Consider the following 15,447-nt stretch of genomic DNA (forward strand, 5'->3'; position numbering starts at 1 on the left):
AGTTGTATTTTATACAGTCTATGGGCTGAACAAGCTCCGAGCTCTGACTTCCGTTGCAGACCGGATGGTGTTGTGACGTATGAAAAACACTGAAAACTGAAACGGCTCTTTTCAGTACACATTTACAGAAAGGTGGAGAAATCAAAACAGGGCCAGAATGGATTTTTTTTTTTTTCATTTTTGGGGGGTTTGTAGACATGCCAGGGACACATATTTCAGGTAGAGAACCATTAAAAAGTAGATTTTGCATGATATGTCACCTTTAAGTTATTTTTTTCGACCCTGAAAAAACTACGGACAAGAAAGATTTCAAGCAAGATATGTTAAGACATTGCTCATAATTTACTATTTTAATTTGAAATATGTATATATGTATACATGTGTATATATATGTATGTGTATATTTGTATGTATATGTGTGTATGTGTGTATTATATGTATATATATTTTCTTATCTTTTCCCACTATTATAGCAGCCAAACATGAAAAGAAGTTTGAAATTAAATGTCCCCCTTGTCCCAAACTGTTTTCTATATATGGACCAATCAGCTATTTGCTATGCTGAACTTTGATAACCTCTTTTTGTGCCCCTGCTCTGCTTTATATTGTTTTTGGATGCCTGACTTTTGTTGATTGCACTGTAATTGATTGTAATCTGTTTTTACCATCCTCTTTGAGAGTTTGCAATTTTGTAAAATGTTCCATAAAAAAACAAACAAAACATGTAGACCATACCCCGGAAGTAGAAGCACATGATCCGGATGTGTTCCTGGGCCTCCTCAGCGCTGTGGTTTGATAGTATTAATCGGTTAGCTGTGCACTCCGCTTGCATTGATTATCTGGGAACACGTTTAATAATATCAGTGTGAATTTAAAGCTCGTAAATAAATTGAATAAGTATGAGTACGTGAAGATGAATGAGTAACGACGAGGCAGAGAATACCCCTCAAACAGCAGATAGCGGTGTAGCTAGCACAACATTAGCTAGCAGGGTAACAAAACGAGAGCTGTGCTAGCATTGATTGGAAAGAAAACACAGCCATGACTCTTGCTGATTGTCGGGAGCCTAGAAAGACTGCGGGTAACCGCATGTCAAAGCTATTGGATGCTGAAGAAGAAGATGAATTCTACAAGACTACATACGGAGGTTTCAATGAGGTGAGTATCCGGACTGATATACGTTAGCATTAGCTTGTGTTGGTCTCAATCCAGTGTATCTTTCATCATTACAGAGGGGACATGTCAATGTAACTGGCTTTGATGGCCCTTTCTACCTTTAATTGTATATACTTCAGACTCATAGGTCCATATCAGCACAAGAGTAATATAAAAGACTAAAAATAAGTAATATACATGTCCAGCAAGAAATAAAAAGATCATATGACAACAGTTTACACATTCATTTTGATCAGAGCATAAAAAGGCATTTGTTCCAGTGTTTCCAAAAGCAAGAAAAATACTGTGTGTCCCTTTTAATGTAGGCTGAGTGAGCTCCCTTAAAATTTCATTTTCTGAATCAGCTAAGCGACACATAAATGTATACATCAAATTTCTCAGTTCAGCATGAAATGTAGGGACATTGTTTGATACAAACATAAAACTTGCACTGGTCCATCTTGGAAATTTAGGGAAAATTCGATATGCATCATTATATGCTGCCTGAAGCTTTTTCATTTTAGCTCTACTTTTACTGCCCCACAAATGAGCAGTATAAAGAGGAATACAGTAAGCTCTAAAAAGCTCTGTTTTAACATTATCTGAGCACATTGGAAACTTATGTGCCAGCATATTAGCCTGTGCATACAGTTTACAGCACTGTTGTTGCAGATCATCATCATCATCATCATCATCATCATCATCATCATCATCACATAAGTCATTCTTATAATGGGCCCCAGATATTTGACTTTGTCCACTACACTAAGCACTTGATCAGATATACAGAAAGAAGGAAAGTTTTGCTTCTGATCATCCTTGGCTTTCACAATCATTATAACACCCTTTTTGCTGTTTAACTTGATGTCATGCTCAACATCATAGCTAGAGCATATTCTGAGCAGTTGCTGTAATCCAGCACTGTAGGGGGACAGGATGACTAAGTCATCAGCATACATCAGATGATTAACAAGTCTATTCCCCACCATACACCCAGTCTTACAGGCTTTTAACTGTTCAGAAAGATTGTCCATATACAAGTTAAAACGGAGAGGTGACAGAATTAGTCTGACCCCATTAGTCACCAAAAAGGCTACTGATAGACTCCTACCGCATCGGACCAGCATTGTTTGATGCAGATACCAAAATTGGAGAATTCTGATAAGGAGGAACACCTCTCCTATGCAGTTTTTTGAATAATTTACCATGATTTATTCGATCAAAAGCATTGGATGCATCAAGGAAACATAAGAATACTGTGGAGTTCTTGCGCCTATAATTACTAACGTTTTCCTTCTTTGCATAAATACACATGTCTGTACTGTGTTTGTTCTTAAAACCAAACTGCTGGTCAGTAGTTTCAATGTATTCTTGTAACCGATCTAAGATAATTAGTTTTAGCACTTTGGAAAGTATGCTTGCCAGAGCAATAGGTCTATAGTTATCTATGATACATCATTTACCATTTTTATCCTTGACTACAGACGATAGCATCACAGAAAGCATAGAGTCAGGTAGCACACCATGCATTAACAAGCCAGAAAATCATAGAAAACTTTCAATACTGTGTAATAGACATTTAAAAGTACAAGTGTATCTTTTTGTATGTATACTTGCATAAAAATGCAGAGGCTAGGCTTGAGAAGCTTGAAGGAAGATGCTTTTTTATTTGCATGTTGAATGGGAATTTTTTTTTGGAGGGAGAGGGGCTCTCTTCATTTGACATTTTGAATGGGACATTGTTGGGGTTGCATTTTTGTTAATTTTTGAATGGGTTGTGTCGGGGGATGAGTAATATTTAACTCAACATTCATGTTTTTGTTTGATAAAGTTCTACTTACAAATAAATCTTTCCATTAAATTACCCTCAATTCCCAGTTAATTCCCATGAATTCCCATAACTACCATGGAAAGTTTCCAATTTAGAATATTCCCAAAATTCCCCAGCTTAACTTCCCATGGAAATTATCCACCCCTTTGCAACCCTAACTGTGACAGAGACTCCATAATATCCAGGCTCAGTCTGTTTTAACAGCTCACTCATTAGTGAAAGCCAGGTGAGGGTGCCAGTCTTCACTGCTTCACGCTGCATTTGAAGATATGTCTATATAAGCCTCAAGCTTAGTTCTGTGTCAACACAACATCCTATTATTTGATGTTAACTTCATTCAAGGCTTACATTTAAAGATGAAGATTGGTAGCATCAATTTGCAGTCTGGCTAATTTTCTTCAAACAGCTGCTGGTTCAGGGGTCAGCTCGCGTAGGAGGATTTGGCAGCGGCTGCTCAGGCAGTTCTGACGTTCGTTTCAGCTGAGTTTAACAAGAGTAACAGAAAAATATCACAAACAAATCCTGTGATACTCTCATCATCCCTGCTCTTAAAAATGTCACTGTGACTGAGCATTTGCTTCAGTTTGAGGACTAATCTGACTTTTGATGTCTGTCAAGTGTTTATAAATTTGCAACCGCTTGTTGTATTTTTCAAACACAAAATTTCTGTTTTTGATATGTTGTCATGTTTTTTTATTTAACAGTTGATTACAGCTGGTTTTCTCTTTGCTGAGTTTACAGTATTCAATAAATGTTCTTCCTTAAAGCTCATTGTTGCGTCACACAGCTTCAAACAAATTAAAATAGCTCTTTTGGCATTTAGCTTAACATTACCACCTTGATTCTTTTTCACTAACATCATATCATTGTGTAACCATGTTTATCAAGGAGTCTGAATGCATTATAATTATACAATATTATTATGTGAACCCTCTGCGTTTATTAAATAATACAAACCCAGAGGGAGTATTATGATTGATATTGCAGTTACAGATGGGCTGTTGAAATAATGAGCTTTTCTTTTCAGGAATCAGGAGATGACGAGTATCACGGAGAACATTCAGACACCGAGGATGAGGTGGACAGTGACTTTGACATCGATGAGGGCGACGAGCCAGACAGCGACCAGGAGGAGGATGCACCCAAGAGGAAAAGCCGGGTTGTCACCAAAGCTTATAAGGTAGCTTCACTCATTTCAGGAGCCCTAAGACTTTGGATGAGATCAAGCGGCAACCTCCAAGCCCATGGGGAAGTGTTATAAACTGCAATTCATCGAGAATCCGCTTGAGGCTGGCTGCAGAAACACCGGAAACCACATAGACAGCAATTCAAAAAAAAGACGATATTTGCAGCATTAATAAACATGTTTACAGCCTGGTTCAAAAAACGACTTGGCTCTACATAGCTAATCTCTCTATCGGCACACACTGTACGGGGGTGAATTTTTTTCCAACGCTACGGTTCAGAAGATATTAAGATTATGAGTTTTTGCCCAAATAAGGACTTGACTCCCGGTCGGGAACACATAGCTGTTGGCTAGGAGGCTCAAACTCCGCCCCTTTACGTCACACTCTGCCTGGTTGAGTTCCTGTATTTCCAATATGGCTGCCGCCGTCGATTGGCTTCGAAACAGCGTATGGGTGACCTCACGGATACTACGTCCATATTTATACAGTCTATTGATGGGATTATGTTTCTAATAGGTGGAATCTGGATAATTCTTCATCATTATACATTCATACCCGATAACTTCAAACTAGCAATTTTCCAAATTGACTTCCTATGATATATAATATTTACTTCCATTCTACCTCCTGTTTTTTTCATCTCTACAGTATCCTGCAAAGTGAATACTGACTCTAATTAAAAGCTACTTTTCACTATGAAAGCTCTGCAGCTCTTGCTAGTTTGTTAATGATGTTTGAAATACATTTGCAGTTAATACACTATTTATTTGTTTTTTTATCCAAGGAGCCTATAAAGGTGGCAAAACCTAAACCCAAAAGACCCTCAGAGGAACTGAAGAAGACTGAGAAAACTAAAGTGGAGCTCAAGCGGAGGATTCCACAAGAATTCCAAGATTTTGCAGAGAGTAAGATTGCACAAAACAATTTAAATGCCCATCTTTAGTTTTCAAAGAAGTTATTGTAAAGTAGCTCACTTAAATCATTTTGTCACAATTGCACTTGGGATACAGTAATCATGTTTTTCTGAGGAGAGTCTTAATTTGAGCTTGTAATTTCTGAGTAGGTTTTTTTATGATCAGGGTTTTCTGATCTAAATAACTTTGTCGTTCTTTAGCACGGAAATCTGTACGACAATCCACCAGTGAACACACCAGAAAGACCAATCTTCGCCTTCAGGAGCGGCAGGATGCTCCTCGTAGACGGAGAGGTGCTCACCGTGACCGACCCCTGACCCAAGAAGAGCTGCTCGCAGAGGCCAAAATAACAGCTGAGCTCAACATTCGATCTTTAGGTACAAACATCCTGTTCGTGTCACTCGATTGGAGGCATCTTCTTCTTTTTATTTTTTTTTATCTCTGTAATATCAATCTTAAAACTTGCCACCCCTCGTTTATTGTACTTTCTATGTGCAGAGAACTATGAACGCCTGGAGGCGGACAAGAAGAAACAAGTGCATAAGAAGCGGCGTTTTGAAGGACCGACCATTCGTTACCACTCAGTCCTGATGCCGCTTGTCTCCAACTCGGTCCTGAAAGAAGAAAATGTGGATGTTGAAGGGTACGTCTGATCCACTTAGAGACTTGAACAGCTACAGAAATAATTTGGTGGATGGGATGCTGACCTTGTTGAACCACTGTGTATTTTTTATAATCTTTAATCTGCTTCAGTGAATTCGCCCTCAAGTATTTAATCCATTTTAGACTATAATATACTAAAACATTTTTTGATTAAGGATAGTAGTTTGGTTTGCTTTTTTTCAATGTGAACACAACAAAGGTAAGAAGAAGGGAGTGAGGAGATGAACAGCCTACAGGGTGTTTTTGTTAAAATAGTAATTGTGTTATTTTCCTGTTGTTGAAGGTTGGATCAGGATGTCCCTCAGACTACAACACAGAATCCCACAACGCCTTCTCAGCAGCCCGCCGGAGGCCTGTGTTCTCGCACATACATTACATTCAGCGATGATGAATCTTTCGAGTCGGCCTTTTCATACAGCGGCCAGTCGAGCCCTCAGCTGCCTGTCCAGGAGGTTTGTCCTGTTACCCATAAGGCTGCACTGTACAGAGACCCGGTTACTGACATACCATACGCTAACGCACGAGCCTTCCGCATCATAAGGGAGGCGTACCGTAAATACGTGGCTGCTCATGGATTTCCAAACATGTCGGGAGGGGCGATGGGATTGGACTCCTCTGCGAAGGGTGCCCGACAGAAAATGGTTGTAAAGCAAGGTGGTGTGGGAACATAGAAGTGTTTTTCAAAGGATTTTGATAATAAGTGCATCTTTTTTAAATGAACGCATTCAGGTCGAGTAATTTGATTAGTCACATGTTGGAAAACTGAAACCAGTCACTGCCTACATTGAGTTTTTTCCCCATTCATGCTTCAGTGATTTATTAAAAAGCATCAGATGTTTTCACACTGTTTTAATTATTGAGGCAATTAAAGGCTAAAGAAAATCAGTGCTGCAGTTGACTGGATGGTATAAAATATTTAAAAAGTAAAAAAAACGGAACTAAAAGAAACAAACATTACTGCTAACAGATCAGTTGGTGCATTTCCTTAAACTGTTGTTGATTTATCCAGAAATTAATTTTACTCTAATACCCTGACAAATCCAGGTTGAGTGGATAAAAAATACAGTTTGTCTTTGGGAAAAAAAGAAAGGTCTCTATCTTTAGGGCAGATGTGCAGCTTTTGTTTCCTCCTTTTTTTTGTACAAAAAAACCTTTTTTAATGTTTTGTTATTCGGTCCTCCTGGGGTACATATTTCTCAACTTAAATAAAAAAAACGAGACTTGATTAGTCATTTTTTTCTACTTATATGAGCTTTGGTTTGTGGCATACTTTACAAAACACAGAGAACAGATACACTTCTGGATCAGTACAATTTACATGTATTCCTCTGTCTTTTAAGGTTCAACTCCTATAATCTTAACATTTTGTTTTTAATCCATCCATTCATCTATCACCTTGACCACTTATCTCGTGTGGGGTCGTGAGGGGCTGGAGCCTATCCCAGCTGACATTGAGCAGAAGACAGGGTGCACTGTAGACAGGTCGCCAACCTATCACAGGGCTGGTTCTTAATCTATAGTCATAATTTACAACCTTTATCACCTTACCTGCGTCAACTTTTCCATTTAATGCTCTTCATCAATCCAAATCCAATCTTCCCTTCTGTCATCAAAACTAGTTTCACCTTCAACTGCCCAATCGAAATCTAACAACTCATATTTGATTAAAAAAAAACCCAACTTTGACGTCACAATCAGTCCAACCCTGTTACTGACGTCACATGAGAGAGTTCTGAGAAAAAAACGGACTCAGGAGTTTCATCTCCTGCCTCTGCCTGTCAAGTCATTATGACTGTGTAAACTGATCAAAGCTATTATTCTTCCTTTCTCTACTCAATGCTAAATTTGTGCACAGCAACAGGAGTTCAACACTTTATGTAGTTTGTTATAGGCAGACAATCTCGGCTTCTTCCACTTTTTTATTTCCCTCTTCTTCTAGTCAGATTGTTTAGACATTAATTAAAACATTCCACTAATGGCTTTGTAGCTCTCTGTGCAGACCAGACATTCATATAATTCCAGTCACATACATCACGTAACAGCATTTATATAACAAGCATTTTGAGCATGTTGGAGCTTGTTGTGATGCTTTTATAAAAGGTGTCATTTCTGCTCACAGTTAATAACAGAAAATTATTTGAGCTTCGCTGGAGCGTCAGAGAGAACAGCACTGCTGTTTTAAATCCATTAGGGCCCTAAATAAGGCATCCTATATTTGTTCTCTCTGTGTAATAACAATAACACCAATAAGAGCTTGACAAGGGTAGTGACTTTTGACCCCTTCACTCATTAATTTGGGAATAACTCCCCTGCTTCTTGTAGCTCCCAGACATTTTTTCTACATCAGTTACATAAAAGCTTCCTGGAAAACATAAAAAAAATGTTAATTACTGACACAATATGAAGAAGAATACAGAAATACATCAATTAATTAATTACTGATCATTTCAATGCAAAAACCATGCTCCTGAAATAGCACTGGAATAGTACCTTACACATTACGTCTCCTATCTGTACATGAATATGACTTTTTCACATGGACAGTTTTGACTTTCACACTTCAGTCGGTAACATGATCGATGAGGATGGCGGCGTCACGGCCGACTGGTGAAGCCAACCTTGAATTCCTTCAAAGTTTGAGTTGCAAATTGTGCCGATCCTTCCTTCATGTCACTTTAGACCTCAGCAGATGGTTCAGACCAAAATTTTACCTCTGCATGAAAGCTCCCACAATTCTGTTTGTGACGCTGCTGCCAAAAGATCCATGTTGCACTCATGCGGATTTTCTCCTGCTGTTCCTGCAATGTCCTGATGATGTTCAGCAGATAAGCACAGTCATCTACCACTTTTTTGCTTCTCGTATAAAAACAAACAAAATAACAAATAAAAAAAGCCCAAACATTTCTGGTTGATCCCGTGTAAAAGCCATATTCTTGGTTCCCGACCTAATGTCCTCACCTAAACACCAAGAAAAACAAGCAAATGAAAGGATTCAGATATTAGTGTTTGTGTTGTGGCAAACAATCATTTGGTTGATTGATAAGTCAATATTTTTTTTTAACAGTGGAAACATATAATAATAATAAATTGTGATTTTTTTAAGGTCTCTGACACCTGAATGTCATGTCAGAGGATATGGTGTTTCCAGACTTTATTGTATTTATTTTGATTTCCATATCTTTGGATTTTTGACTGCCTGTGTTAAAACAAGATATGATAATTGCTATGATAATTGTCATTTCAGACAGTTTAAGACACTGTTCAGTTTTTTTGGCAGAGAAAATATGTATTGAAAAATAATTAAAGTAAGCTCTTGGTTTTTGGATTGAGCAGTGTTAAAATAATAGTTATATTTAGTCTTAGCAACACATTTTTATATAGATATTAGGGGCCACAATTATTTTTTGCTTTGTGTTTCAATGAGGACATTTCAAGTGAAATTTATCTCACTTGGCACAGGTGTCAATAAGTGTTGTGTTGAGTTCTTTGGACACTGATCAACACAAATGAACGCATAAAAACAATCATAAAAATGTAATTCATGCAGGTTTTTAACAGCTTTTAGATATTATACAATCATACCTCTAGTGTGAGGCTCATGGTTTTGTACTAAGCACTGCTGAAATGACTTCAGGGACTTCTCAGGCAGTCAGATGTTCACTGTCATTGTACAAAACATTGTTGGTGAAAAGACGAGCAGAGGCATGGCAGCCATCTGGAAGTTTTCTGCTTGAGTGTCCGACCACCAATCTAAATTGCTCTGTATTTGTCACACACTGACAGTGACAGACTGATTGTAGTCTGTATTAATCATAAAAGACTGCCAAGCAAAATCACATCAAGAGGTTTGTAGGATTACTTTGCTCATACCCTTTATAGAGTTTGATTTAGAGAGTCAGTCCACCTTTATTTTGAACCAGTGAACAAACAACAGCACAAGGCAGACTTGTTAAACATGACAATGTGACGACAGTGTTTAAGACTAGAGTAAAAACAAGATTTATAAAAAACAGCATAGAAGTATACTTATGGTTATGGGAAAAGAACCCCTTTAGGGCGGACAAGAGTCTCACCCTGTCTGGATTCTATTTACCATAACCACCTGCTAACTATAAATGATCCCGTTTATTACCCGGCTACTAACTTAAGATGCAAACACGTTGTCAAAAAATATGAATTAAAAGATTATTTTATTGATTTAAATTGATTTATGTATACAATTTAAAAAAATAGTCCCAGTGATTTGGCAGTTAGCGTTCCATGGTGATGGATTCTTATCTGCCTGTTGTGGTCGATTAACATTAACCTGTCCTCATTCAGCTCTCCTTCTCTGAGCTCTGCGGTTCACACATATTTAAAAATTAATAAAGCAAATGTCACAACTTTGAACCCTGCTACTATCGTCACCATCGCTCATGGGTTAAGTTACTTTGTAGAGATGGGTAATAAAGAATTGCTCTCACCTGCTCCACTCGTTGCTAATATTGCTGCACAGGATTCAATATGTAAACATCATAGACTGTATAAAATATGGACGTAGTATCCGTGACGTCACCCATCTGTTCCTGAGAGCTGTTTTGAAGCAAATCGACGGCAGCAGCCATATTGGTAATGCGGAACTCAACTAGGCAGAGTGTGACGTAGTGTGAGTCTCTTAGCCAATGGCTGTGTGTTCCCGACTGGGAGTCACGTCAGTCATGTCCTTATTTGGGCAAAACTCATAATCTTAATATCTTCTTAACCGTCACGTTAGAAAAAAATTCACCCCCCGTACAGTGTGTGCCATTAGAGAGATTAGCGTTGTAGGGCCAAGCCGTTTTTTGAACCAGGCTGTAAACATGTTTATTAATGCTGCAAAGATCGTCTTTTCCCCATTCATGTCTATGTGGTTTCCGGTGTTTCTGCAGCCAGCCTCAAGTGGATTTTCGATGTATTGCAGTTTATATCACTTCCGCATTGGCTTCATAGTTTGAGACCGGAGTTTGCCGCTTGGTAAATATCCGTATTGTTAAGCCTGCCGATCAGCATGCTAACCGAAACTAGTGTTTAAGCCACATTGTTTACCAATATGATGCTAACAGAAACTAACAGAAATATACAACCTCTCCTTATGGTCTGTGGAATCATCATGCAGAAGCAAATGTGTCGGAACTCTTTTCCCCAGATTGATTTGACATGACGTGTGATCAGTTTGCCTCTGGCATTGCTCATGTTAGTGAAAGTTAATGACTGTCATCAAGGGGCGTCGCCAGGAATTCTGGGGCCCCTGAAAAGATATCTCAGTGGTCCCCATCACCACAGCCAACCCTACAAAATATAACAATGCTGCTATAATACTGGATTATTTGCATTAAACAAAAATATATGCTTAAAACTATCCTGGTTAACTGACTCAAATCTAAGCTACATATCAATATTATTATTATGATTTTTTACAATTTATCCAAATGTAACTGCACAATATTGACCTTCAGACTGTCCACCTCTGTAAACAAGATTATTTGAAGCCAAGTGACTTGTTTAATAACAACAAGGGGGCATTATTTGGTCTAATCTAACTTCATGAAGTCAAATAAAACTCTAAAAACCTACAGTTTACTTTTAATTAGTTTCAGCTACACTTGATGCTGTGAAAATATGACAATTCACAGAGCTGATCAATCTTTTCTAGAAAATAATTCTCAATGTTTGTTTATTTATTCAGACAATTTTAGTTATCTTATTGCAGCTAAGACAAAACAAAAGAAAAGTGTTGTAGAAAACACTTTTTTTTCCAGGCCCATTAAGGGCCCCCTTCCCACTTGGGCCCTAGTTTAGTCAGTCCCATTTTTCCCCCCACTACGACACCCCTGACTGCCATCAAGGGGCTGTCAAGGGGTTTCGACCAATCATAATCAAGCATCTTACACAGCCTGAAGATCAGTAAGAAAGCTGGGTAATAAAGGTATATAGAAATACAGAACACAGTTATTTTGCGGATGCTTTGAGCAATCAGGCACAAAAGTTGATAGATCCATGACCCTAATTAATCCATAGGGAAAGATCAACCTTTTTAAAGTAGATATGGTGGATATTTCATGGGTTTAAAGTGCTGAAGTTTGTGACCAAATTGAGTGCAAGTCAGAAGATCAGACATCAGCCCCCTCAGAGTATTGTGACCCAACACATTGATTTGATTTTTAGAGCAGAAAAGTATTATGCTAACAGCAGCATACTGTGCTGCTTTGGCAGTAAAACAAGCAGTTTGGAGAAAATGAGTCCAAAATAGAAATAAAGGACTCAGGATGGATGGCTAAAAAAAGGAGTGGTGGGTGTAGCAGGGACTCATTGTCTACTGTAACTACACCGGCCCCTTTAATGGTGAAGACATTAGATATAGCACACATTGTACGAACACTCTGTAGTGTCAACAAAAAGCTGTCACATCCTGCAATAATAGGATGAACATAATGCCATAAGTCAGACTGGTGTTTTTGCATTTTGAGGGTACAACTTTCGAAGAGCATTTGCAAAGAGCAGGTTTAACAGTTTTGAGTAGTAATAGTGACTCCTGAATTTGCACCAGCAGCATCAGTAGGGACTAGATTGGTGTAAGAACATTTATTTTATTGTGCATTTTCATTTCTCTCAACCTCAATACTTGGTCTTTGAAAGCAACTGCTGCCCACACAATGTACCACTTGCTTTGGCGGAGGAAAAAAAAAAAAACACCACCGCACATTAATGCAAAAATAACAAATTATCCCTTAAAGCGATGATGATGAATTCAGTGTCAGGCCAAGCTGACGTCTCTGGTGGATAGATGGATGTAACGTATGCAGTCAAAATATTTATCCACTCATGTTTTTTAGCAGCCATGACTTCGCCTGAAAACATTTCCTAATATCATGTGAAACAACAGGATCCTGAAGGCTTTGTCTCCCACATACTGCACACTGCATATGGTACCAATTGAACAGTTTTCAGAATAGGAAGAGAGACTGAACTGCATTATCACTCGTTCTAGTGTGGTAGTTGCCATGGAGACGAGTGTAGGTGGTGTACTGTGCTGTACTCGGTGCTGTACTCCTTCCCCTGTCCTCTCCCCTCTTCTGTTGCCCACCCTCTCTGTTCTGCTATCTGCAACATCCGTGTAACTTTCAGCCCTGAACAACTGACTCCAATCTTCCTGATCTGTTTCCATGTGAGCTCAAGAATCACTCTCTTTCCTGTAATCGTGCCTCAAAATAGAAAAAGAAAAGCATTACGGTTGAGACTATTTTAGGCTTCCATCTTGCAGATTCAAAAGGTTCACAGGAGTATCATAATCTCTTGTTTTATTTGCATAAGTAGGAGGTTAATTTATGATTTTCCCTGACAGACTGGTGACCCCTTTTTGCCCTGCTTCAATCCCTCAAATCTGTCATCCTGATTCCATAAAATTCTTTCTTGCTGATCGTCCAAGTTTTTCTGCATGCATTGTCGGTCTTCTTCTTTCTGCAGACCAGTTATTCTTTTTATCAGTTTCCATGGAGATGTGTGTTTCTGTGTGTGTGAGTGAGAGTTGAAAGTGAAAGTGTGGGCATGTGTCATTTCCAGTTTATGTTTTTTGTGTAATTTTTGAAGACTGCATGTGCTGTCTCAAGTTAGTCTTTGGCCTTCGATTACATCACTGATGTTTGCTTCTCTATCTGGTTTTAACAAATCTTATCCTGCTTCCTCCAGAGCTTGTCTTTTTCTCTTGTTCGATGCAGCTGGATTGAACATCACATCAATAGGATAACCACAGGGAACATAAATGAAATCTTAGCAGGATCATTAAAGTGAAATTACCTCCGAAATGCAAGTGCAACCACTAAAAACAAGACCGTAAAAACATCAAATGTTCATCTGTTACCCCTTTAATTAAGTAGGTTTATCTTCTTTGTATGTTTATTTTTATCAAATCCAACCTTTGATCAATCCAACATTTATTCTCCACCTGCATCATGTTTCAAACAAATAAAACTAACCGGTTAAACCTTCTTTATCAGGCTTTATGTAACATCTTCTGCATATACGTATATGCCCACGAAATGATCTATGACACACTCAGAATTTGACAATTAGCAATCCAGATTTATGTAACATGTTTACATAGCAGATATCAAAATAAAAGCCCTTTGAAGCAGAACAATAGCAGGTGCCCCCACACTTCTGCACCTATACGGTGTGATACGTTTGTAAGACTGGTTGGCATTTTCTTCTGTATCCAAAGTAAACTGATAATAGTCTACTAAAACACAAATGAGTCAGAGGCAGGGTTTTATTTCTCCTATGGCTAGGTGATTGGGCTTCTTTGTAAAATGACACACTTCCTCAAAACAATACTTATACCAGGTAATGTACAGCCAAGTAGTTACTGGTTTTTAATATTTTACCACCTCCATATTCGTGTTGCGCTGTTTCCTTTACAAGACTCAAATTAAAAAAATGTGACAAAAACATGAGACAATATTGATCGTTCAATTCTGTCCAAAAATGTATACTAAAATTTACCTTTAAAGGGGTTCAGAATCTCAGCCAAATTGAAAGCACTGTGAGGAAATTTAATGTTGTGTTGATTCTGGTGACCCCCTCGGATGAATCTAGTGGTGGTTTTCAAGGATGAAGACTGCTTATGCTGCTAATCAAAGAGGCTAAAATAGCTTGCAGCAAAGTTACAATACAGTAATGCCTGTTCTTGGTGGAGTGATATGAACACTGTATTTCTTCATGTTACATTTGTTGCTGTAAAAGAAAGTGTTGCTTGCTCTGCATTTCCTGGCATCCGAGAACCCTTCATATTTCCTGAACTGTCAATCAAACTGGATAATGCTCATCATGATTTCAGGGAGCTGATTTCATTATTATTATGGCATGTTCTTATGTAAAAAACAGACTTGTAAGCATCTGAACTTTTTCTTTACCTTGCTTCTGAGGCTGCTTTGAATGGCCCTGAGGGTCCCTTGTGCTACATGTTAATCTGGTTTATTAATGGCTTGATTTGTCTGCCTTGGGCATTATTTTGTTCGTAAATATTGTTAATTATTTTGGGAATGTGATCACTGTGTCTGCTGAAATTATGAAGATCCTGAAACAAGATTTAGACACTCTTAAGGGCCTCTGGGTTTTGAACTAAGTGGGAACTAAAGCAGGGTTACTTATGCTTCAGTAATGCATATTTTACAGCGTTACCATTACACACTGGATTTTGGGCTTTTTAAGGCGCCCCGGGATCCTGTCAAGGGATGTGTAGAGCCACTGTCCAGCTGACAAAGAATAAGCTAATTTTGTCTACCGTTCCCTATTTGTTTACAAAATCCATTCAGGAGCTGAGCCAGACTCTTTTGACTGGGGTGGCCAAACCAGATCACTTACTTTTGCAGGGGTGGCAACAAGTGTACACACATGATGAAAAGCAAGTAAGTACATTTCTGTTTGGTAGAATATTTCTCTGTTGTAACAATGGTTCTTGGCAATAAATCTGACACTGATGGAATGCCTGTTTATCTCCCTTTCAAATGGTGCCACATTTGTAAAGAACAGGGATGAGTTGAGTATGTGGGTTGTGCCCATGAAAATTTCCCCAAATCTCCTCTGCCAATGCCAAACAGCTTATTCTGCCATTGACTCTTGTTTGGTGCTGTTTGGTGGATTGGAGGATTGAAGTCTGAAGAAACAAGACATATTGGCATTT

At 38.4% G+C, this 15,447-nt stretch overlaps 1 protein-coding gene across 1 annotated transcript; it reads left to right on the forward strand.

The window, feature by feature from the left end:
- The first annotated feature begins 739 nt into the window (after window positions 1–739).
- On the forward strand, window positions 740–6,975 carry vps72a (vacuolar protein sorting 72 homolog a). The gene is made up of 6 exons (XM_034704703.1): window positions 740–1,158; window positions 4,014–4,166; window positions 4,958–5,078; window positions 5,288–5,464; window positions 5,586–5,730; window positions 6,034–6,975. Exons 1-6 carry the CDS (start codon window positions 1,042–1,044, stop codon window positions 6,419–6,421), a joined length of 1,101 nt encoding a protein of 366 aa, XP_034560594.1. The 5' UTR covers window positions 740–1,041; the 3' UTR covers window positions 6,422–6,975.
- Window positions 6,976–15,447: the final 8,472 nt, after the last annotated feature.

The sequence above is a fragment of the Notolabrus celidotus genome, chromosome 16, assembly GCF_009762535.1.
Source record: "Notolabrus celidotus isolate fNotCel1 chromosome 16, fNotCel1.pri, whole genome shotgun sequence".
Lineage (NCBI taxonomy): Eukaryota > Metazoa > Chordata > Actinopteri > Labriformes > Labridae > Notolabrus > Notolabrus celidotus.

Coding starts and splice junctions, on each gene's coding strand:
- vps72a (XM_034704703.1), top strand. CDS start 1,042: ATGACTCTTGCTGATTGTCGGGAGCCTAGAAAGACTGCGGGTAACCGC. Junction 5,079..5,287: donor ATTCCAAGATTTTGCAGAGA/GTAAGATTGCAC, acceptor GTCGTTCTTTAG/CACGGAAATCTGTACGACAA. Junction 5,731..6,033: donor GAAAATGTGGATGTTGAAGG/GTACGTCTGATC, acceptor CTGTTGTTGAAG/GTTGGATCAGGATGTCCCTC.